Raw genomic sequence first — 24,577 nt, forward strand, 5'->3', positions numbered from 1 at the left:
CATCTTTTTCATCCTCTTTAATCTTTTAGTGCTTATGCCAGAGGCCTCCCTTCCTGAGAGAGAGCTCTTCCACCTCTGGGCTGCAGGCTGGAACACACTATTCTCTGCTGCAATATGACACAGACCAGCTAACTACAGCTAGGCAATTATCTTCAATTCTACCACTTTCATTAATTTTAGCTCAATCTTTAGGGTGTTGTTTTTCATCTTTACTTCTTCATTTGCAACATCCTGTAGCAGAGCCTGCAAGTTAAAATCTGTCAAGTCCCATCGTTCTAACCTCAAGCCACAACACTTGCTGACAAAGAGCCAGACTTAACATTTCAAGGTCTTCTTCAAATATCTTCACAGTTTAACAAAAAGCCTTCTTGTTTCATCCAAGGAAACAGAGCTGACACCCTCAGCTATCTTTGGGCAACAGCAAACTATAACTTAAAATAAGAACAATCTCTCCCATTGATGCTTCCCACCCTTCCTACAGTGTGGCACTTCCACCCTCATAATCCATCTACTCAGTGCTATCTCTGCACAGTACTTAAATCTGAGCACAGTATGTGTTTAAGGCCCAGTATTTTTTAACCAATCAAGTTTTTGGAAGTGCCTTGCGCTTTTGATAAATTCAGTGTGACACTGTAAAGCAGTCCAATTTCCAGAAAGTGCTGAGATTCGTCTTCTGAAACTTCCAGCAATATTATATATTTTATATATATATATATGATATCTAAAGTAGGTACGTGCTACATAGTTTTAACAAGCGTAGCTAGGCTCTCCTTATTTAATATTCATGTCACAGGAGTAAAAATCCAGCCAGGAATCAAACTGTGGCATCCTGTGCCAAAGACAACTTACCACTCAGCTGGTAAGTTGGCAATTCAATTTACAAACCTGCATTCCTGCATTTTAATCCTTTGTAGAAAGGTGGTAATATATGAGCAATACGAAAAGAACTGGATTCAGATCATTAGAGGTTCACAAACCAAACACACGAAGCTTTGGAGGCTGTCCAAAACTAAATCACGTCTAGGTGGTGATGTCCGTTCAATAAAAACTCAATGTCATAATTATCCTGTCCCCTTCTCCCCGAAGAGCTCTGGTGCTCGGGCCACTTTGGGCAGCGCTGCGAGGAGACGGATGGGGCCGGCAGCCAATGGCGCTGCCAGGTCACTGCCTGCTGACGGGTAATTTACAATTACCCGGCAATTAGCAAGTGCACTGAAAATTCAACGCTCATCTCCGCCTAACACCGATAACCCATTTTTAAATTAAAAATGTGCTTTAATAAGCTTTCACGTTGGTTACGGATACATAAAGAAAAATAAAGCCTCTGTTATTCAATTTCTCCCCCCTTTTCCAAATGACAAAACGCTTTGCTGCCTAAATCTAGCAACCAAATATACTGTTTGGCATTTCTAAACTAAACAAACTCTTCCTTATCAGTCAGTATCTATTTAACAACAGAAAAGAATAAAAATTAAGACTTGTGCTAATGATACCATAATATATTTGAAACTGTTATTTAATTAACTGCCCGATTAACATCTTGTCCTACTGGATAGGTAATAACAAGAATTGCCCAGGCACCTATCTGCCAGGAGTCCAAAATTTTATTTTATTTTCTATATTTAACAATAAATGACATTAAAAAAAGCTAATCTGTGACTGGTCAGTTGCACAAAACAAATGCTCTTTCCCATTAATGATCAAGTTACTAATCTGTTGTGCTCACAATGCAGTGCAGAGCTCTCACTGCCTACCTACACTCACATCCCTAATAAAAAAAAATGGCAAAACATTAACTTCTTGATAACCTCTGTTTATCTCTCCCTCTTGAAAACGGCTGTATTTTTCCTTAGTACATGGTATGCACATTGAGACTGACCTTCTTAAAAAGGGAAGGAAAAAAGCACAGGAAGTCTCCATCAACAGTGAAATCCAAGTAGATAAAAAGGAGATCCTTACCTTTCTAGATACTCTGATACACTAAAAAAAATCCTGACTTTAAAGAGCTGGCAAAAAAAAAAAAAAAAATAGGAAAAGCTGAAAAGCTGCAGACTCCTATCAAAATGAGGAGAAAAAAGAAAACCAACCACCACAACAACAAATAGCTGATATAAATATGTAACACTTTTGTATGCACTGGACTACACTAGCCTTGATGTACCGATGTCAGCTCTAGCTTTTCATCTTACATTTAAGTGTATGTAAGCCAGAGAGAAAGAGAACATACAAATTCCTAAAAAACCAGGAACAAAATAGCAACAACAGCAAAGAAAAGAACCAAAAAATATGCAAGGCTAAGTGGTGTCAACTGGAAAAAAAAAAAAAAAGAAAACTCATGGCATTTGACATATTTTTCTCTCTCCAGAAAGATGCCAGCAACAAACTAAATCCTGTTCGAACTGTAAGGGATTTCAGAAAACATTCACACTGTGAACATAATTTATTTAGTTTTAAAACAGTCCTTCATCCTCCTTCTGCACAAGAAATACTTATTTCTGAGGTTTTTCTCTTGTACCCTCTGTATTACGGGAATGTCAGAATGGAAGAGAAAGAGAGGAGGGAAACCAAAGCAACCCAGAAAAATCCTCCACAAACCTGTTGCTGTGGATACTGCATTCCTCCCATGGCTGCTGGGGCTCGGCCCTGCATTCCCACGGGATAGCGCTGGGGGCCGGGAGGGCCGTAGGACTGCCCGGGGTAGGGGCTGCTCTGCTGTGCCTGAGAGTGAGGGTTATTGCCCATGCCGTACAGCTGCGGCCTCTTCATCACCATCGGATCCATCGGACTGCCCTGGTGGCAAACACAAGCAAAGGAATATTTAAGACATGCAAAGAAAAAGGTCAGAATCGTCATGCTCACTGCGGGCAGAGTATAAGTATACGTGTGTTTTCTCAACGCTTTATACATCAAATATTGACTTGATGTACAAACTGGCAAAGTACCATACCCTAGGTTCTCTGATTAATTAGATGAGGTTTTAAATACTAAGTCTGGGATTTCCATTCCATTTAAAACAACTGAAAAAATATTTTGCACTAAAACTTGAGGCTGTCTGTTACCTCTACAGACAGAAAGCAGAAGAACTACCCAAAAAATTTCAGCTTAAGAAATAATTAAATATACTGCTGCACATTGATTAGTATCACTGACCTTAACATTAAAACAAAAATAAAATAAAATAAGAACACAAATATATATCAAGAGAGACACAAACAATTGCCAAGTCATTTAACCTTGAGAAAATGTCTATTCTCTCACATCAAAAAAAAAGAGAAACTAGAAAGAAAGTTTCCAAGAAGTGCAATGCATACAGAACACTGCATTTCAGCATTTTCCTGTTGCTTTCGTGCACACTAATAAGTTTTCAGATCAAAAAGCAAGTCATAACCCACATTTTACATGAAAGTTTATTTGCCTTCTTAACAGACCTCAGAAAATCCAAACTGCAACCAGTGATGGCGGGGGAAGGGAGGTAAGGGAGGGAAGTTTTATTTTTAGATTTTTTGGCAGCACTTACCAAGCCCTGTAACAGTTTCAGGACAGGTGTCAAACCATTGTGTAGTATTACTCTCATGTTTTATTACTGAGAACTAACTGAACCAAAAAAAATACCATACTTCATGAAGTGCAGTCCTGTATCGTTAATATGACATCCATCTTTTAATTCTTGAGTTCTGGTTAGATTCATGGAAGAATGTGGGGGGAAGCTTTCAAAAAGCCTATCACAATCTCATCTTCATGAAAGTGGCACATACCCCCTCTCCGGCTCCCCCCCACCAAAAAAAGACCTATTAATTCACTCAGCCAGAGCACCCTGCCACCAGGAGCAGGATTCCCTCCTGCAGCACATTTTGCACACGTTTTCCTCCAGCATACTGCTGAATGCTTTAATTTTAAAACCTCCTATGTAATAACATGGCTCCTTCAAATCCTTTCTGGCTCTTATATTCTGATGTAATAGTTATGACGACAATAACTAACATTTCCCACTCTCATCCCTGTTTCTTCTCATCACTGCTGTTTGTTGTACCATTAACACACTACTTTTTTTGTTCCTATCTGAAATGTGCCCTTTCCAAAGTAGTCACTGCTTAATGAACTATAATTCTTTCCTTACTGCAAATAAGATCAATCAAACCTCATTTTTTTTCCCCTGGCTGTCTTCACCCTTACCAATACCAGTTTTCCAGGAATGTCACCCAAAACTAATAAAGTATTCTGAATATGGGCACAACTACACCTGAGGAGACTGAAATGATAACCTCCTCCTCACATGACAACTCCATTCACTTCAGAAGGGGACTGCCCTTTTTTGCTACCATAGCAAATTCCACATTCACTGCTAATTTTGGGTAAGTATTACTCAGCAATTTTCCTTTTATTGTTTGCCTGCTCTGTAGCCAGATTAGAAGTTTCTATTTTTTACCACTAAATGTGCCTGGGTAATTTACTATTTATATTTCATACTTTTCAAAATCAATAGTTCCTCAACCACTTCAGATCACCTGATCCACAACAACATTCTAAATTTTGAGGTTTTTTTAGGCCATCATGCACTCTCACCACAGTTTCAACAAAAACACAAAGGCTAAGCAGATGAACTATAGATTCCTTCTTACAGGGTCCCAGGAGACAACTCACATTTCCTCCTATAGACCACAATACTTTACCTATGTTTATTTCTGTGTTTTAATGTTCTGTGCATCACCCGTCATCTTTTTCTTCTCAAACATAAATCCTTATTCAAAGTGAGTCCTGAGCTTCCTCCATTAGATTCCCATGAAGCCAAACAGCACTTTTCATTGCTAACATCTTCTGTTTCAGGGTATAATTTCCATGTCTCATCTCCAAGCGCCATATTTACTTAAATTCAAGTTTAATTGATTTTGAGTGTAGTATTTTCTTTTCTGCATCCAATTCTTAAATATAAACAATGCAGATAGCTACACAGCTAAAACAACCTGACATTTTCCATTATTAAGACTACTTTCAGGTGCATACGAACTTTGCCAAACTTCTAGCATTTAGGCTGAAATTTTCCAGGGCATATGTACGCCTGAGGCTGAAATTCTCTGGAAAATTCAGCAGAAATAGTTCAGCTATGTCTTAGAATGAGGTCACAGAAAAATACATGGTTTATGTTCTCACATAAAACACTTGAAAATACCTCTTGAATACCATGCTTTGAGGCAGAGAATTTTAATTTCCCAGGGTGACACTGGACATTCATGAAAGGCAAGACATGTGCCCCTGTCAGAGAGAGCACCTGAATGTCACCAGATTGCGAGCACAGGAGGAATAATCAGGAGCACACGAGGGGCAGGGCAAGGCTCCTTCAAGAGGAGTTACAAAGTGTGTGGAGGCTGCCTTGAATTTGCCAGACAAAGGAAGAGGGACAATGAGTTAAAAAAGCAATGGAGACCGAAGTGAGGCAGAAAGAACTGAAGGGGAGAAGAGGAAACAAGGTCAGGAGGTGACATGGATACAGGCCAAAGAGTCTCTGTCCTTTGGACTAGTGACCTCCAAGCAGTGGAGCTTCTGTGTCTGCGCTGGGAGAGTGAGCCTCCCTGCCAGTGAATCCTCCCTTCCCTCCTTCTCAGTAGCCTGCCATCACTACACTTCTCCATGTTCTCTCCAGGTGAGCCACTCTTTCCCCCAGGTGATATCCCTCCAATTCAGAAAGGTGGAGGGACGAAGAGCCTCACATACAGCTATAAATCCAGTCACCAGGGGCTGCAGTGTCTCACACAACACTGGAATCGAGGGGGCTGTGGTCACTGGGAAGCAAGGGACCTGGGCATACTCAGAACTTACTGTGAACACTGCAAATCAAGAATCTGGACCAAGAACTGGAGATACTTGAATATGAGAGGGCTAGACTGAGAGAGCAGTGACTGCACCTGGACAAATTACTGGGACAATTCACAGGGACCCACCCCAGCTCTCCGTGCTGCCTGTTCCCTCCTCCCTCCAAAGATCTCAGGGAAAGAGCAAACAGTAGAGTGTTCTATGATCTCTAGGGTTGGAGAAGAGACTTGGTGAGGAAACATTTCTCATCCTATACACTGGTCAGTCCTTATGGGGGGTGGCAAGTCACGCTGCTATTCCTGACTCTGTTCAGATTAGATCCCAACCTTCTATTGTGGTGCAGCTAAAGGTGAAGACAACTAACAGTGACTCAGTGGCAGTCAACATATTTCTGTGAGGCAAAACAAAACCAAAGAGCCAGCTCTCCCCCAGGCTTAAGAAAGACTATTACTGCAGAAGTTGAGAGCTCTTGGAATTAAGTTTGCCCTTGCAACATTAAGCACATCTCCTTCACAGATATAGCTGTCTTTAAACCCAAAGTCACACTTCAAACCTGACAGGCAGCAGATGTGCCTGCTCTAGGTATCCACCCAGCACAGGGCAGTGAAGGGGCAGTGTGAGCTATAGGAGCAGGGGCTTCATTTACATACGGGTAGCGAGTGAAGGAGACAATTGTCTTACCATCTAAAGTAGCTGTCTGCTCCTCAGCAGAAATGGACTCTACCTTTGCATCTGCCACACTTCTTCACTAAACCAAAAAAAATTTCAAAATTTACCCAATTAATGCATCCTGACTTGAAATCATGGGGCTTAAATTGAAGGAAATGCTGCATATCCACAACTGCCACAACTTTTGAATTTGATGATCAATGTGCTCTGAAAGTCTTTCCAGAAACTGTGTGTTTCAAAAAATTTAACCTACAGCCATCAAAACCAGGCCAAACTTCCTACAACAATGCCTCAGTTTCCCTTGTGCAAAAATGAAAAGGGGAAAAAAAAATCCAACCCCAAAAATGAACAAAAAAGCCCCATCATTTTTTCAACAAAGAACCAATTTTAGAATTTAGTATGTCCGTGATCAGTATCACTGAAAACTCTCTAACAAAAAGACAGATTTTGTCTTCAGAACACTGTATGGTGAGAAAGACGTGGAGCCACACATTTAACAGGAAGAAAAAAGAGCTGCGCGTCAAGTACTGTCCCCCTTTACAGTGAAGGTAAAAATTTCAATGTAACTTTTTCCACCTTTAATGCATACACAGTTTTTAGCCGTATCATTCTTGTAGACTTTCTGCTGTCATTCTCATAGCAAGACTTTCATTCATGATACTTCGAAAACTTATTTAAAGTTGTTCATTGAGACATACATATTATAATCTTATCTAAAGGTTCCTTCAACATTTATTAAGTTCCAATATTTTCTCTAACATCAGTTCCAACAGTTTATAAAGACAAGTTTTCAGCGACAGGATGATTATGAGAAGTATCAACCTCTTTATGCCATAGGGATCATAACCCAACCCCTCCACAAGTGCTCTCTAACATTTACCAAAAACGACAGCATTGCTCTAACTGCATCACATTCCTCTAAAACCCAGAGCGCATGTTTGACTATGAATGGTTGTGTATTTTCACATCTTCCATGCCTTTATTTAATTCTATTACATGCTGTAGTGTAAAGTTTTAATTACTTACTAGATTTTATTTTAGTGTCACTGTAGTAACCAATATCCATTTGTTTCTTTTCCTGCCTTTACAGAATAGTCCAATTTTTCTCTAGTGCTATTTTACTCCTAATACACACATTATCATTTGCCAGTTTATCTAGTGTTTGCTCATGATATTTTTCACCGCCATATTCTAGGCAAGCCTAGATAGATTCGGCATTTCGCTTGATTCCGCACCCCCTCTTCATTTCTGCACTTCATTAAAACTTTGAGTAGATCTGCAGTTCCTCAAAATATCTCAGTCTTGTTCTTTGCTTCAGTCCACAGAAATACTATAATTTATAACCCCTTTATTATAGTGCCTATCTCGTGTCAGTATCAGATTCATTTGCACATGTACTATGATGCTTTGTGAGAACAGAGCATTTCATAAGAGTTCCTGCCTATTATGTGCTTCATGAGCACCTTAAAACACCCAGTGGAAGGTTTGCTTATGATTTTAACAGGGTCAAGGTTTCATTCCCAGTCTTTAGATTGACAATACGACCATTAGGGTAGGACACTGAAAAGCCTACACTACTTTCAAATAGTAACTGAAAAACTTTTCCTCTTAACTGCTCCTTTCTTCAATGTTTTGTGTAAAAGAATACATAAACTCAACATTCCTTCTATTTGCAGAAGTGAAAAAATTAATATTCTACACCTACTTGTAAACTTGGCATCACCATCACTTCTGCTCTCCTCCCATCCAAAACAATCATATAAATCACCTCATCCTGAAGTACCTTGAGATTCAATTTTGCCTTTTCTAAAGTGAGAGAAAAATACACTACCATTTTCTTTAGTAATTTTACCAGTGTCTTCCAAGTTACCTCATCTACATTCAGATCTGAGGCAGCTTGCACAAGAGAATAACTGGAGAAGCAGTCCGACCAAAATCAGCTCTTACTTTTAAGGCATATATATATATATATATATATATATATATATATATATAGCATTGATACTAAGTTATCAAGTAGTGTTTCACTTTTAACAACAAAATGTTTATTTGAATGGTATTTATGAATATGAACAACACCAGTCACTGTCCCAAAATACTAATATTTCTAATATTAGTATATAATATTAGACTATATAATACTAATATAACTAATATTTCCATTTAAAGATGCCACAAAGACCCCCACCACTGAAATCTCAAGACAGGGAGGAGTGGGAGACACTTTAATAAGGTCACAATGGGATTTAGATGTGAATCTCATTCAGGTAGTGCTCTTTTCTACAAGGCAGACAGAGCAATTCACTAGAAGACAAAAGTGTTTACATGAGAGATGTAACTACTTTTCAAGTGAAAGTGTTCTTTTTTGTTTGTTTAAACAAAAAAAAAATTGAAATAGGCATTGGTTTGGCTGACAACAGCAAACACAGTGATTTAAAGCAACTATAAGCCACAGAGCACCCCAAGTAATGCTCCATCATTTGTGCCTCTCTAACAAAACAACATGAACTCAGCACTCTCAAGTAGGCTTCCCCTCAAACTCCTAGAGCTATGAATACAATAACTCTTTGTTTATTCATTGATCTGCAGCCAAAGCTTCTGTCTCCATATTAAAAAAAAAAGGGGGAAAAAAGAAGAGAAAACCCATCGCTGTATAGAAACCAAAGCCTTGAAACCTCATTATAAATAAGGACAGCTGACAATCAGTTACCGATATTCCAAGGAAGATGGGCATGGAGCTCTCAACTCTATGTCAGGCACCAAGTCACAAATTTATCACTAAAGATAATCAGAAGTATTCACTATAATACAATGACACAGCTGGCATGAAGATGGAACTGCAGAAAAGATAATCCACTTCTAGATAATGTCATCATTTGTATGAACATGTACAAGGACGCCCCAGCCAACATTTTTACGTGACAAAAGAGGGAGTATCAAAACAACTCTCATCACGTGTTTCAATAACCATTTAAGAAAGTTGCAAGCAGCTATTTAAAAAGTACAAATGTATAGCATTAAATTCTGACATTAATAATACAGTCTGAGAGGTGACTAGCAAACACGCTCCCTATTTTTTTGAAATAGGAAATCTACTGTCTGTTTTACTAAAATTTTAATTAAAAAAGGCAGTTGCACAAACACAGTAAGTAATAGGCAAAAAACAAAAAAGCTGAGTTCAACATAAGCCTATCATGAAAGAAAATCAGTAAATGAAGAAGCATACACTAGCAGAGTTTTAACGTAAATAGCTATTTTCCTTGTCTTAAAGGCTCTGCATACTGTCTGACTTCAGCTGCAGGGAGATATCCGAAAGATTATTTCCCACTCAAAACAGAAAGTAACTAATTAACAAGGCGAAAGGAAAAAAAAAAAATCAAAGCTATGCCCCGCAAAGAATCAACTACTACTTGCCTAGAACATTTAAAAATAATTTAGACAAGCAACTGTTTCTGCAGGGTGAGGAAGAAGGATATACTGTTTTTCAGCCTTCTTCTGAGTCCTCTTCAACACACACAACCCAAAACCTGTAAAGTCTGTGTATCAGCCATTCTCTATTTATAATTTTGCATACAGATAAAACTAAACAACTACTGAAAGCCTAAATCACAACAAACATAGCAAAGAAAAGAAACCTGTTTTTAATGAAGTGTACAAAACTAACCTCTTCAGCTGCACTACAAGTGCATGCAAAGGTTAAGACAGCATCAAGAAGCAATTACACACATTAACACAGCTGATGGCCAAAACAATCCTGCGTTTCTGACAAGTTCACATGGATATATAGCTCAGAACTGCTGCCCCTCCAGTTGCCTTTGTCATTGCCAGCTACTGACAGACAATAGTTACTCTGAAGTCAGCTTAATGTGTGTCATCTGTCCTCATCACACCTGAACATTCAGTCTTCTCCTGTAACCCACTTTCCTAATATCAAACTTCTTCCAGGAAGCACTCAGGAATTTTAGACAGGAATCTTGTCTTTAGATTTGTTTTCTCCAACTTGGGATGACCCTACAAAGAAGACCACTTTTCTTTAGGCATGCAGAAGCTCTACTCCCCTCCTCAACAAGTTTGCAGCAATTTTTAGTGCAGCAAAATTGAGAGGTTCTTTAAAATGTCTTCTAGCAAACTTACCTGCAGTTGCACAACAGGTCACTCATTCCAGCTGCTTCTCCTATGTGCTGCCACATTGTGACCATGCTTTGGCTACTTCCATCCACAGTCCAGTCTGAACTTAGAACTGCCTGTGTTGGATGGTTTTGCACCAATACAACAGCTTTGGCACTGGAGCACGGTCAGACATGGGCAGAGCTCTCAGTCTGGCATTTCTACTGTTAAAAGGGCAACCACCAGCAAGAGAGCAAGGCAGATAGCACGGAAAATAGCAACCTAAAGTTCTCAGGCTAGATTTACCAGCGGATGTCTCAAAGCTTTAAGGCCTCCTCAGTAGCCAAGGCTCTGGCCCAACAAGGAAGAGAAAATCCATTCATGAACCCAGAAAACTAAGTTAAAAAAAGCAAATCCCCACCCAGAATACCAGTTATTTCTATTTTGTCTGGCAATGAGGTTCTCAGTTTCCTAGACAAGTAAACACCTTCACTCCCTGTGCATGGCTGCCATCTGGAACTCAGGAAAAAAAAAAACCCTTACCTACTTTGTACAGCTCTTACACAAACACGGCGTTAGATGGACAGAAAAGGATGTACTAAAAATAGTGTCTGTCAGCCAAGGAATAGAGCACTGCCCTGAGTGGAACGAGGGGAGCTCTGCAGGAAGGCTGCCCGCAGAGAAGTATTGCAGTAAGAGAGGGAAAATGCACAACGTCCTAAATATAAGTGACCGGGGCTGGGGGGAGAGATGTAAATGGAAAAAAATCCCACATCCACTTTAAATTTTGAAGAAAAAACTTTCTAAAATTAATATTCAAGTGGATCTGAATACACTTTTTCAACTCACTTGGCTTAACTCACAGAAATAAAATTAAAAGCTAGATGTATTTAATTGCCAGAGAGAATGCTAGCTGAGAAAGTGACATTGTGGACACTGGGGATGACAGAGTGCCCACAAAAAGGTATAACCAATCACATCTAGGTCACAAGCCAAAAGTACATACAGTTAGCTGCAGATTTTTTCCACTCCCAGCGATATATATAGTTCTATATTAACACACACACACACACAAAAAGGTATGCTGGTCATATATCCTCAGCATTTATGGCAAATTATTAATCAAGTCCCACCTGAAACAATTTGTTAAATTGATTTTAATCACTGGGCCTCTCATGTGAAGCTTTGTATAATCAGCATTTCATTTACAAAATTAATTGCCTGATTGATTCTCAAGAGGCAGTAGCTGTCATTACACTGCTGTCATAACTTTTGAGTAGGGGTGTCACAACACTGAATTCTGACAGTATGAAGAGCACTGCTATTTAAAAAATGAGGGCGGGGAGGTAGGGGGGAAACAAATACAGTGATTTCACAGAATTGCTCTTTAGCCCGATAGAATGTTAAAATCATTTCCCAGCAGTTTCAGCCAGCCTCCCCGTTTTCCATTCATTGAATAATGCGCTACTCAGCTATTCAGTATCTTTTCTTAGAGGCAGGTTCATTTAATTCAATTTTATCATAGTTGCGGTTGCATAAAATGAGTTTGTTGTTGAATATACAAAAGATTTAATCACAGGCCGCTCTTAAGGTTATTTGTAGAGCAAAGTTTGACTTTCAAACACATGGAACTTTTTTCCACATCCTAAACCTTCTGGAAAGCTATTTTCAATTACATTGGTGTTTTTTTTTTTTGGCTGCTGTTTTTAAACAAAGCAAAGCAAACCATAACTTTACAGAACTTATCTAGGAGCTCCTTTAGAAAGCTTTTTTTTCTCCCCTTGTCTTTTAAGCTGTGTATAAGCCTTGGAGCCCTGCCACAGTGGGAAGCAAAGCTCCTATATTTGCTGTAGTTACTCCTATACCCATCGCTACTATATTCTTGGAAAAGACCGGGGCTCTGGAGAGGCGGCTCAGGCCAGCGGTTAGGGCACTGAGTCATGAGACAGGACTTCTATTCCTGGCTCAGCAGCTGACCTGATATGCAAACATGAGCACAACACTTCACCTTCCTGTGACTGGGTTTTCACTCTCATAACATCAAGTGTTACGTGCTCTTTTAACAAGGAAAGAGACATGAGGACTTTGGGGAGACTGATGTCAGTTATTAGGCAACAAGAAAGAGGACTAGGAGTTGGGAAGGGTAGGCTACAGGAAGAAAAATGCCCAAACCTCTAGAAGATGTTGAAAAGGAGAATAGGCTGCAACAAGGTACTCTAAACTTTCAGAAACCTACATTCCAAAGAAAAAAGGTCCCTGGAAGTATCTTAAAAAGAAGGGAAAAACAAACAAACAAAAAACCCAACAACAACAACAAAACAAAACCCCAAAAAACAAAACAAAAACAACAACAACAAAAAACCCCAAAAAACCCTTTAAATTTCTGCTGCTAGATCACTTGGAACAGTATTAATGCCTTTGAAAAAGATCACCTATTTCTACGACAAGCTCAAAAATAAGCCCCTCAATTGCTCAAATTCAGCCTTATACACTAGATTTCATCAAGTGCTCATGAATGAAGCAAAAGTAAAATTTCTAGGCCATGTTCTGAGATTACACTATTTCCAAAAAAAAGCAAATGACAACTCTTCAAAAACTGAATTATACTTACTCCTGGTATTTGTAACTGACCTTACCAGAGCAATTCCAGAATAAATCTGAGTCCAGGTAACACCAGAACCTAGCAGATACTCTAGACAACAAAGCCCCTTTTCTCTTCTACGCCCCAGTTCTTACTCTCATCCCTAACTACTGTCAAATACCTCTCTGCAAAGTGCTCCGCCACTTGAGTGGCTTTATGCTATTTTCTTCCCTTTTTGCAGACGACTGAGTTCATGATGAATAAAACTGGGGAGGAGGGGAGGAGACATGGACAGGGGGACACCAAAACAAACGTAATTGACAAAATTGATAGGTGACTGAAATAAAGATGCATAGAAGAGTAAAAGAATGGAAAACTTCACCAGACACACAAAAGCAATTAGTTTGTTTCCTTTTTCATAGCCACAACATGGAATTTCAGCTAAGGGAGGTTCAGAAAGTTCTGTCCACACTGAGGAATAGTTGCCAGAGTTTTAAGCTATATCCTACTGCCACACCAGCAACAGCTCAGAAAAAGGAAAGAATCAATCACCCTACTTTCAACAGGGGATAGCAGATTGGGACACTAAAAAGCAGTGTAAAGCACTGATTTTCTCTATCTGTTGGTTTCTAGCTTCCTAGCAGGTAGTTTACTGATTCATCCAGAGTCTTCTCTTTTCAAGCCTAACTTTTTTTTTTTTTAATACGTAAAAAATGGTTTTAATTAAGATAAGAAAACAGGGGAAATCCCCTAGCTAGAGCCAATATATGCAGAATTCCTAAAAGGATATATTTAGCATCAGGGTAATTGGAAAGCAAACTTAGCTCTATAACAGAAGCCCTGTCACTTCTTCAACTGCCAAGAAACTTCTCTTGTAACATATTTTCTATATTAAAACTGCTTCCTGTAGAGGCTGAAAAAACTTGGTTGCAAATAGTGCAAAATTTTAAGCTACCTGGAAACAAACCAGTTAATCTTTTTTTAACATCATTCCATAATGATCTCTGTATCACACTGGTTGAACATGGCTAAAATAAAGCATCCCAGTTAGAGACATACCAGCAGCGTCAGCTCAGCCCAAGGGCCTGCTACAAACAGATAATGAATCTGGAGCTATACACCCATATTGTGGAGCTGGAGCAATAGAATTTTGGTGAGTACCTGCCTGTGATTATTTTGCATGTATAATGACCTTTCTCATCAACACAGACACTGTCAGCAACATGGAATTAACTTCCTGGGCAGGTGCAAAACAAACAAAAATTCACCAGTAACAGGTCATTTAAAGCATTAGAAAATGGTGGGGGGACGAGGGAGAGTCAATAGTTAAAATAAAAATTAAAATCAATCACCAGAACAAATTACTGTTGAGTGGGAATTTTCATTATTGACTGAAAACATTTAATAGTTAAGGTTATAAATTAGAAGAAACAGTAAACTGAGGGTTGAAACCCTTGTGTCACTTGAGAGAACAGTGTGACTAGAAACCATGAATCCACACACATGCCCACATTGACACTCGCTCTATTGTATAATGTAACTGATTCCCAAGTATCATTTTACAATTCTGATTAGGTCTTACAAAAATCTTGTTTATTAAATTGCTTTCTTTAGGCATTCATAGCTGCTAATTTGTTTCCAACTAAATCATGTATCATCTGAAAAGGACTACATTGCAACAGCAAAACAACACTCCTGGGATTGCACTTCATCTGGATTTTAGAATTAAAAGGACAAAGACTAGAGGAGTTGTAAATTTCACTTTGAAGGTGATGGTGGTACCACCCTGCAAGTAATTCTAGAAATACTAGTGCACATGGCATGTAGCAGCTGTACTGAAACAACCATAGCATGTAAAAACTCCTAGTATTAAGGGATCCGTTCATCTTTAAATTTTAATTTCTACCAAAAAAAATTCGATCAACATATATGCATTTATACAAATATTTTGAAAGCAAAATAACTTTCTGTTATTATGATTTTAAAGCTATGCTGACTTTAAAATAATCAGATCTAATTCCTACGTGTTTCAAACAAACTTAAAATGTTGCAGAAATTTGGGAACGACTTCCGAACACATTTAGAGAAAAGACCTCCAAAAAACGTATGTCAATGTTAATACAAAGTTCGCTGTGGCTCACACAGGGTCAAAACAGTCAGACATGGGTTTAAACCAAGTCAAATCCTGGTTTACTCTAGAGCCTTCACCTATATCTCTAAACTGGCAGAAATCACTAAGTCTTCATAACTCTTCTTGCAATCACAACAAATGGGACAAATTCTTCCACAAATCCTGGCAGACTATGAAACATCCCACAGCATCTCAGCTCAAACACCCATATAAAATACACACAGAGGTAAGTGCAGAAAAAAAGAAGTAGGATTAATCATGGCAATGAACACCTCTGCAACAAATCATATACAATGTTCAGAATTAAATGCATAGTTTTAGTATAACTACTATCCAGAACTCTCAGTTTCTATACAAAGAACACATGTGTTTCCGATGCATGATCATAATTTTCTTTTAATATCACACCATTTAAAATCAAATTAAAAATCAGCACGTGAGGCGTATCTGGTCTGAGAAACATGAAAGCAGGAAAGCTGATCCAATTCTTCAGTATTTCTCATCCAAAAAAAAATTATTTAACAGGAAGCCTGATTATGCCGTATTCATAGAACTGCCTTCTCTCTCCCACAGCAGAAACCATTATATTTTCAAATTCTCTCTGCCTGAAAACTCTTGGCTTCTACCCACTTCTATCCCCACCTCTTATTTTCCAGTCCTTAAGAGAGCCCACATCAGCTGTCATGTAAAAACACCAACACAGCTTTCTAAATGCACTTCAAAGAAACTTCTTCATTTGTTAGAGGATCTTCAGGATTAATGAGCCCTCTCTGGGCACAGCCCAAAACAGAGTATTCCAAACTTCCTAAAATTACTAAATCTAGAAGAAAAGTAAAATTAACAATCAGATTTAGATTGGAAGGAAAGAGAAGGGAATCACTACCTTCATAAACACCGAAGCAGCACAGGTACAAGCAATCTTTTCTGTAAGCCTAAGTAAGCTATTTCTGGGGACAACAGCTATTTGAGTATATTTACATCTAAACCTTCTCCAAGGCGGCAACTTACATCAGCACCTTCCTGCAGCTGTTGAGGGCTCAAGAAGTTCACTCAGTCAATATCACTTGGCCTAGTCAGAAGAGGTCATTTAGCAGCAAAGACAGATGTTCTTCAGCTGACATAACCAAAAGGCAAAATGAAGAAAACAAACCCAAAGACTCATTTAAGCAACAAGGTATCTGCAATTCCAATTTCAGGTATTGTTCAATTTAGAAAGATGCTATTCATCTGACATCCATTTGCAACCTTCAGTTTAGATTAAAGAGCTGCAGATACCACACATAAAATTCTGAAACATATGTTCCCTTTATTCTTCAAAGAACATAAATCTTTACTCAAGGCCACACTGTTCACTTCATATCTAACCTGATATTCCAGCTAAACCCAGCTCTTCCGCTGAGTACTATCAACTCCTGAACACATTCTTCCCCTTCTCACTTCTACACTCCTACCCACAGTTGTTTTTCTTTTTTCTGCTCAGCTCTTTCATGCAAAAAGAAATTGAATAAAAAAAGGAAAACTGAAACTGATTACACACCAGAAATACTGTCAAGTATGAAAATGAAATGCTACACATTTTTAAACTAAACTGCTCAATGCCAAAGAAGAGGAGACACTGGTTACAAAGCCAACACACAAAAAAAAAATCCTTTCAGGAAGAAATACACCTGAACAACAGACAGCCAGATAAAATTGAAATGGGATATTACACTCAAAAATACACAAACTTCATTAGACTATTTTGACTGAAACACAGAGTCTCCAAAAAACAGAAGTAACTCAGAAACTGGAAATAATCCTGAAGGAATCCATATATCCTCTCACAACAATTCTATGTAAAGTTCAGCTTGCGCAAAGCTTTGGGGAGAGAAGGGGAAAGAGTAAGTATAAATAATTCTTTTTTGCTCAGTCTGTTACTACTACAGGACAGATGAACATCTGCCGTGAATGTTAGGTCTGCCTTATCCTGTCTCAGAGCTGACGGATAGATTAAATGACCTCTTGATGTCACTTCAAGTTCTGCTCTTCTATGATTTGGAGTTTATTACATCATCACTATTTTATTATAAGGCTTCTCCCATTTCTGCAATTTTTCATTTCAAGTCATAATTCTCAATTTGCAGCAAAACTAGACCACATGGACATTACAACACTACAAACATACTAAACACACTGAAAAAAGAAAATAAGGGAATAAAAAGAGGTATGTGACTCAAACCAGTCTTTTCATAAGGAGTAAAAAAGATACCAAAGAAAAACTGTTTCTAAGTAATTTATGTTGATATTTACAGAAACTGCGAAGAAAAGACTGTAAAAAATGTTTACATATTCTTGGTTTTGGGGAGGTGTGAAAGTAAGGATGAGATGAGCTGCGTGCTAAGCACCAAAGGAGATATGGGCAGAAGAGAACCAGAGAAGATGGCCAACTTCAAAGCACCATCCATGTGAATACCTCTTTCTAGGTACCCCCCTTTGACTGAAGCAGGCAAGGGACATCACCCCTACCAAACACATCATCACCCTTCTGATTACAGTGCATACCAAAAGGGTTCCTGCACCTTTTCCTTCCTCTGAATCCCATTTGAGTTGCTCCTTGCACAACTTGTGCCTAAGCAAGTCAAGTATGGTCCTGTCTTGTGTAAAGATCAAAAAATTCCAGCAATTCTCCAAACAATTAACATTTTTGGAAGCAGTTTTTTCAACTTCAACAAGGAAGCTTCTTTCTGTGATCCAGGGAGATACATGCAATTAGAGCCACAGCACGACAAAACTCAAGGAATAATGAGAAACAACAGACAAAAAGTGTCCAGCACAGAACTCATTACACAGGCACACGCTATTCCACCTGTTGTGCTGGACACCGAATACGGGTAAAATCATGGGGGTGGGGGGGGCGGAGAAGGGAAATGCAGATATATCCAAGCAGCTAGGAACATGAATCCCTTTTCATATCCTATTGTTATCCACAACCCAGGAAGCTGTTAATTGGCCTAAGTAATTGGTTTAAATACCCAAGTCCCATTATAAAAATACACTATAAAAATGCTTAGACACTTACCACAACTAAGAAATTCTTAACTAAAGTTCAAAGCTGAAAAGGCACAAGGGACTTGTCTACACTGAAGTAAAAAAATGCATAATTATACCAATATAACTATCTCAGTGTGGAAACTTTCTCCAGCATAAGAGTACCCTTTCCCTCTTAAGCTTATGTGGTTTGGAAGCAGAGTAAGATAAACCATAAAAACTCTTATTCTGGTATAAGAGTGTCTCCATAGGGAGTTATATTGGTGTAATTATAGCATATAATTACAGCACACAGTTGTACTGTGTAGACAAGCACTAGATGCCCAGTCCACATATATTTTCCAGCAAAACAAATGGTTATCAAATTCCAATAGAGGCACATAAAATACTTAGCTTTTATTTTTGTTTGATGCACCTTTTTCATTTTAAAGTGATGAATTACTTCAATTAATCTTCCTTGAAAATGCTTTTCTCTCTGCTATTCTATATGGTAATAGATTGTTCTTCTGGTGGAGGCACTGTAAACTAACACTTTGAGAATGGCTGCGATATCTCCCACACTGGTTTAGGCTCCCATATAAAGCAAGTAGTGAGAAATCAGGTACAAGGAAGGAATAAGGTGCTGTTTACACATTTGACTGTTAGACTCGCACCTTTTATAGTACATCCCCAGCCACTTTAAACAGTCAAGTGCTTCAATAATTTAGTCTCTATCCTTCTGACAATTTCATTCTCACCTCATTTGCTATAGAAGTTAAAACATTTCAGTCAACCTTGAGGAAGTCATGCTTCCTCCTCCCCCTCCCCCTGTACACACTGGGGGGAAAACAGTACATCTGAAAATCATGCCACTTGTTGGAACTTCAAATTACAAGAGAGAACTGAAAAAGAGATGCAGACTTTAAAACTGCAAAAGACTCCTCAGAATCTTTTGAAAACAAGCAACTTTTCAGAGGATACTTAACTCAGAAACCTAAGCCTAAGCCAAATAAAGTGCCGCCCTTTGTGAGAAAGATCTCTTAAAAAGGACGCAAACAAAAATACGGTCGTGCCAGCCTCCAAAAAGCTGAAAGCACTGACATGCTACTACAAAGGTACCAGTGAAATTATTAATCACAATAATACTTCACTTTGGGTATTTCAAATACTTTACTAAGAAAGGCTAAGTGAGCCTAGAGATAATTAAGGATTATGGTAGCCATTTTTCACGATGCACAGGTCAATCTCATTAGCAAATTGTGCTTTTTCCTCTTTAACCATTCTGAAAACATGATACTGCCAAGAAGAGTTCTACGCAGGATGGGCATCCCTGTGTTTCCTTTTGTCCTAAACAATTTCATCCCTCAGCGAAACACCATGTTTCGTCACCTTGGAATACATTCGTAACATTCAGAACACACCTTGTTTGCTTCCGCAACCACTGTCTCTCTTGGTGGCAGAGATCTCCTGACAGGGCTGCCCCTTCCTAAATCCCCATGCCCAGCACAGCCCCTCAGCCCTCCAAAGCGCTCGCCGGGTTTGCTGCTCTGCACGATGCCCCACAGAGAGAGCCCTGGGAGCAAAAACTGGGGGGAACATGGAGCCTGGGAGCACCAGTGCTGGGCGAGGAGGACCACCACAGCAGGGAAGCTCCTTCCCAGAGGTGCCCACTTCACTGCAGCTGAAGTGCCCGCAACGGGTAAGGAGTTTTCAGTGGACTGTGAAGTCGCATCTACACAACAAAACTGCTGCCCTATTTCCAAATCAAAAGCTTGCATCTCTTCACAAAGGAAATTGCATACCTAAGCATGAAGGTCACCTGATCTGGAAATTCATCCTGGTATTTTCAAATTTGCCAGTATGCCAGTATGTCTGCAAATATGCTGGGCAAAAATAAACAATACTGACAGTTCTTACATGCAAAAATTTGACATACCAAAAGAAAATCGGCAGCAAAAAAACCTTCTGAATAGGCATTATACAAAGGACAACAAAACAGAAATGTGTCAAGCCTAAGTGGAAATGGGTATGAAAACCCTTAGTTCCAACAGGTTAGCAAGACAAGGAGAGGAAGCTAAGTCCAGAACTCCAACAGAAGTCTGGAGTCATTTGCCTGTGTGAAAAAAAATATAAACAGTGGAAGGAATTAATTTCACCTGCCCTTCGACATCAACACCTAAGCTTATCAGCTTAGACTTTCTTTAGAGTCAGGGGAAAACCATGAAACTTTTGGAGCATGATTCATTAGAATGGCATTACACATTTTCTTTAGGATGAGATGATTCACATGAAGATCTGACTATTTTTTTGCACCAGAGATACACAAAAAGATCAGGTACAAATGCCTACGGTACATATGGTTAGATGAGTTCCACCCTTGAAATCTAGTTTTTCAAAGATACTCACAGCTTATTTGGCCACTGCAACCAATGCATTCTGTATAATCATCATCCTTGGGGGGGAAAAAAATTACTCTCTGCCTCAGCTTCTCTCCTTTTAAGAGAGGGGTAACAGTGACTCTCTGCCCCAGAGAAATGTTAAGAAATTGCCTGTCATTATTTATAGACTAATTTTACACTCGAGAGGCAATGCAGTGAGGAGTTTAGGCTGACAGAAGCCTGCACCACCACCTCATGGCCTGATGCCCACCTTCAGTCGCACTGGCCATATTGTCCCTTGCCTTACCTCTGTGCTGCAAAGATTATGCTGCAAGTCAGATCTGCTCAACGATCTGGCTGAAAGCTAAACATCCACAGGTCTTGTTTGGCAGGATTAGTTTTCAGACAAATCTTCGAGCTGATGCGACTCACCTTATGACACAAGGGAAGCAGCAGGGAACTGATAAAAAGGCGGGGACTGGTCTTTACAGCAGAAGTGAAGCCTTAGATCAGCTTCAGACAACCATCAGACTCCCACAGTGGTGCAAGATCTTTTAGCAACACAAAACTGGATAAAAGAGTAATCAAGGAGTGTAACAAAAGGCTACTGAAAAATGCAGAAATAAACAAATTAGATTTCCAAGTTTTCTTCAGTTCTCCCAAGAGAAATTCTGGCTTGGTATCTACATAAAAAGCAGACATCCATTTGGTTCAACATGTATTTCTCTGTGCATTTATGTGTTACAGCCTTTCTCCTGCTAATTTGCTCTTTGTTTCAGCCAGTGATCCTCAAAAGCCAAGGACAAAAAACTGTCTTTCTGAGGAATACCCACGTGGACCTTCTGATCAATGTACATAGACTGAACTCAATTAAAAAAAATATTTGCTGCTTATTCCCAAGAATTAATCTAAGAATTACAAACAAAACATGTTACTGAATGCTCAGTATCAAACATTTGGGGGAAAAAAAATGGGAAACACCCCCTCCCCCACGTCATGTTCATTGTCTCTTTGGACAGATATAAACCCACTTCTGGAGAGGAGAATTGAATTCTTCCTACTTTTGGCACACTGGCTGAGACAATTTGCTCAAGTAAGACAGACAACCATATCTGAAATCAAGAATTTCGAGAAAGTAAAAATGTCATCAGAAGTCATAAATATTTGAACCTTCCATTACGATGCCATGACTAGCTGCAGCCTCTATGAAAAAGCATCTACTTTCTTCCTCCATCTCTTCAAGGAGGGCATCAGCCACAAGCAAAGGAAGAATTTAAACTGAATGTTAAAAAGTAGGAGTAGAGAAAAGAAACACAGTGGGTAAATCAGACACTGTGGGTTTTTTCCAGGAAACAAGATTATTGCAAATAAACATCTAACTCTTTTTAGAGGCAAAGAACCAGGATTTGGAAATTATCATACAAGAAGAAACTGGCTTCATTTCCTTCTTGAATTACTAAGGTATTCTCCTAGAACAATGGAACCTTAACTCACTTTTTAAACAGGCTTCATTCACCATCTTCATAAAATACATTCCCTCAAATAAAATATGCCACTGTGGAATAACAACCAACCATTGCTGGCAGCTCTCTATACCCCCAATCTTCTGAGGAGAATTAAAAGGAACGAAAATCTATGAGATGAAGTATCAAGTACTACAAAACTGCACAGAACGTATCTAGTACACCACGTCACTACTTAATTTGGATAATCATTTGCCAAGTGTTCCCCTTCCTCAGCTCCAGTCTTTTCTACACTTTCCACAAGTACAGCGACAGCACACTTGAATTTTCATGCAGACATCTTTTCAAATATCTTTGTGCAAATATATATATATATATATATATTTAATCACACCCACCATTCCAAGTAAAAAAAATATGCACATCAACATTTACATTTCAGCTTGGTTTTGATTCCTTTGTTTGTTTCCCTCCTTTAAGTCTGCTACTGCTTAGAAGATCAGCAATAGAGGAACCCAAACCAAAAATACCAGCACCACAGATAACTACTAGATAACTACTCGTACAACTGTACTACTCGTACATAGATAATCAGCATAGATAACTACTTGTACAATTTTTACTATTATACTGTCAAGTCTTGCCAGGATTTGGAGGCTTGCTTGGTTGGCTATTTAGTGGCTTCTTTCTTCTTTCTCTTAAATGTAACTTGACCTCTAGTCACTAGGAGAGCCTGCACAGGAAGCTGGATAGTGAAGACACCTTCCCTGCAGCCACTCTTTGCCCAATCACTTCTGTCAACTTGGAGGACAGAGGAGCAAATACAAGTTAGAGGGACGGAGGAAACACAAGTCAGACGGATGGGTACCTGGATCACTCAAAAGCTGTTTTCTCGGTGGCTGTACAGTCACACTAATCATTCTTGCACAACTGTTAAAATTGCAGAAGATAGTAAGGATGACTTTTCTGTCACTCCAATGACTTGGAAAGTGAGAAAGACATTTTAAGAAAGAAAAAGAAGTACCACGAGACAAAGGAGCAAAAAGAGATTATGACATTTGTATAAAACAAAGTACTATGACTTTGGGAAGAAAAGAAATTACATAGATGTAAATAACCCACAAATAAATCTTTCACTCACTGAAGGGGAAAATACAGAGGAAGAGTGTTGGAGCAACCGCATCACACATCAGAGCTGACACATAACAACATTAGTATCTGCAGAACAGGCAGAAAACTGCATCCACCATCCTGTCAACTACATCCCAGCAAAGTAACAGCTCACTCAGGCCTTCCTCAACCTTCCTCTTAATGAGAAAGTGCATGGTTACTGTTGCTATTATTATTGAAATGAGCTGAAGTACTAAAAGGAGGAATGTGTGGCTAGCTAGGCAAAGTCTTCCTGGGACAGAGAATCCCTCTCCACCGCTTGTTCAAACAACTGCATTTAGCAAACTTCCTGTGAACAACCAAATCTCTAAATATCCTAGTATATGAAAGAACCAGTCCATGTACCTAAATCTAAAACTTTTCAAGGGTCTCAATTAATCCAGAAAATGTTCTGATTGCCATCAGCAATCACACATAAAGCTCTCAATGGCTTAGGCTGAAGAAGCCTTTAGATTCCTAGCTAATTCTTGCGAAAATCTTTAAATATTGGCCTTTACTCCAGCACTTCGACCACTTCAAGAACACTGTTCTAAAATTCGAGACACTTTGTTTCAGACGCTGCTGCCCAATCAGCCCCTGCTCTTTAAAGGAAAAGCTCAATTAAGTTGGGAACTTTTCTTCTGAATGATTTTAAATGGTATTTTTTTAGTTGTGGTTGGATCTCACTTAGTGTAATTGCTATTTATATCAAAACATTAAAAGGTCTGGTTATGGGGTTTATTAGAAAAGCAAAATCTGTTTTTAATACTTAAAAAAAACCCACAACAAAATACTCCCTAGCACTATTTCCATTTGTATTTGCATACCACATGTTCAACAACAAAAAGAGCATTCTGCAGAAAGTTAAAAATCTCAGAAATGTTGCTGAATTAGTAGCTCCTACAGTTTGTTAGTAGGAAAACCGGCTCTGTGCCAGGCTGGAAGGAGGGGGCTATCACAAGGGATGTGTGTTAGCTTCGGGATTTAGAAGAAAAAATACATATATTGTAAACCAAAACGTAACACACAAGACAAGCAAACGCCGTATCCCTTTACTAGCAAAAAATTTTAACGTAAAATAAGTGCCACTTGAAATGCTAGAAATACTCCACACGGTGCTGCTTCTTAGACGTGAAGGCAGAGAAAACCTCCTCCCCAGGGCAGCTGAGGGACGCAGAGGGCCACCGCTGGACACAAACGCGTCGCCCGCAGCTGCCGGCCGCACCGGTGAGGGCCGGGGCATCCCGCGGCCGGGAGGAGCGCCTGGCGCGCTGCCCGAGCGCCG

At 39.2% G+C, this 24,577-nt stretch overlaps 1 protein-coding gene across 5 annotated transcripts in view; it reads right to left on the reverse strand.

Moving 5' to 3' along the window:
* ARID1B (AT-rich interaction domain 1B) overlaps nt 1-24,577 on the reverse strand; it is a 324,700-nt gene that overhangs the window by 289,178 nt on the left and 10,945 nt on the right. For all 5 annotated transcript variants that reach the window (XM_066179044.1, XM_066179043.1, XM_066179042.1 and 2 more), the window contains exon 2: nt 2,596-2,790. In XM_066179044.1, the coding sequence (XP_066035141.1) occupies nt 2,596-2,790 (195 nt within the window). The remainder of the gene's footprint in view (nt 1-2,595; nt 2,791-24,577) is intronic.

Source organism: Chamaea fasciata, unplaced genomic scaffold (assembly GCF_029207755.1).
Source record: "Chamaea fasciata isolate MVZ Bird 193981 ecotype frontalis unplaced genomic scaffold, bChaFas1.0.hap1 SCAF_3, whole genome shotgun sequence".
In the NCBI taxonomy this organism is placed as follows: domain Eukaryota; kingdom Metazoa; phylum Chordata; class Aves; order Passeriformes; family Sylviidae; genus Chamaea; species Chamaea fasciata.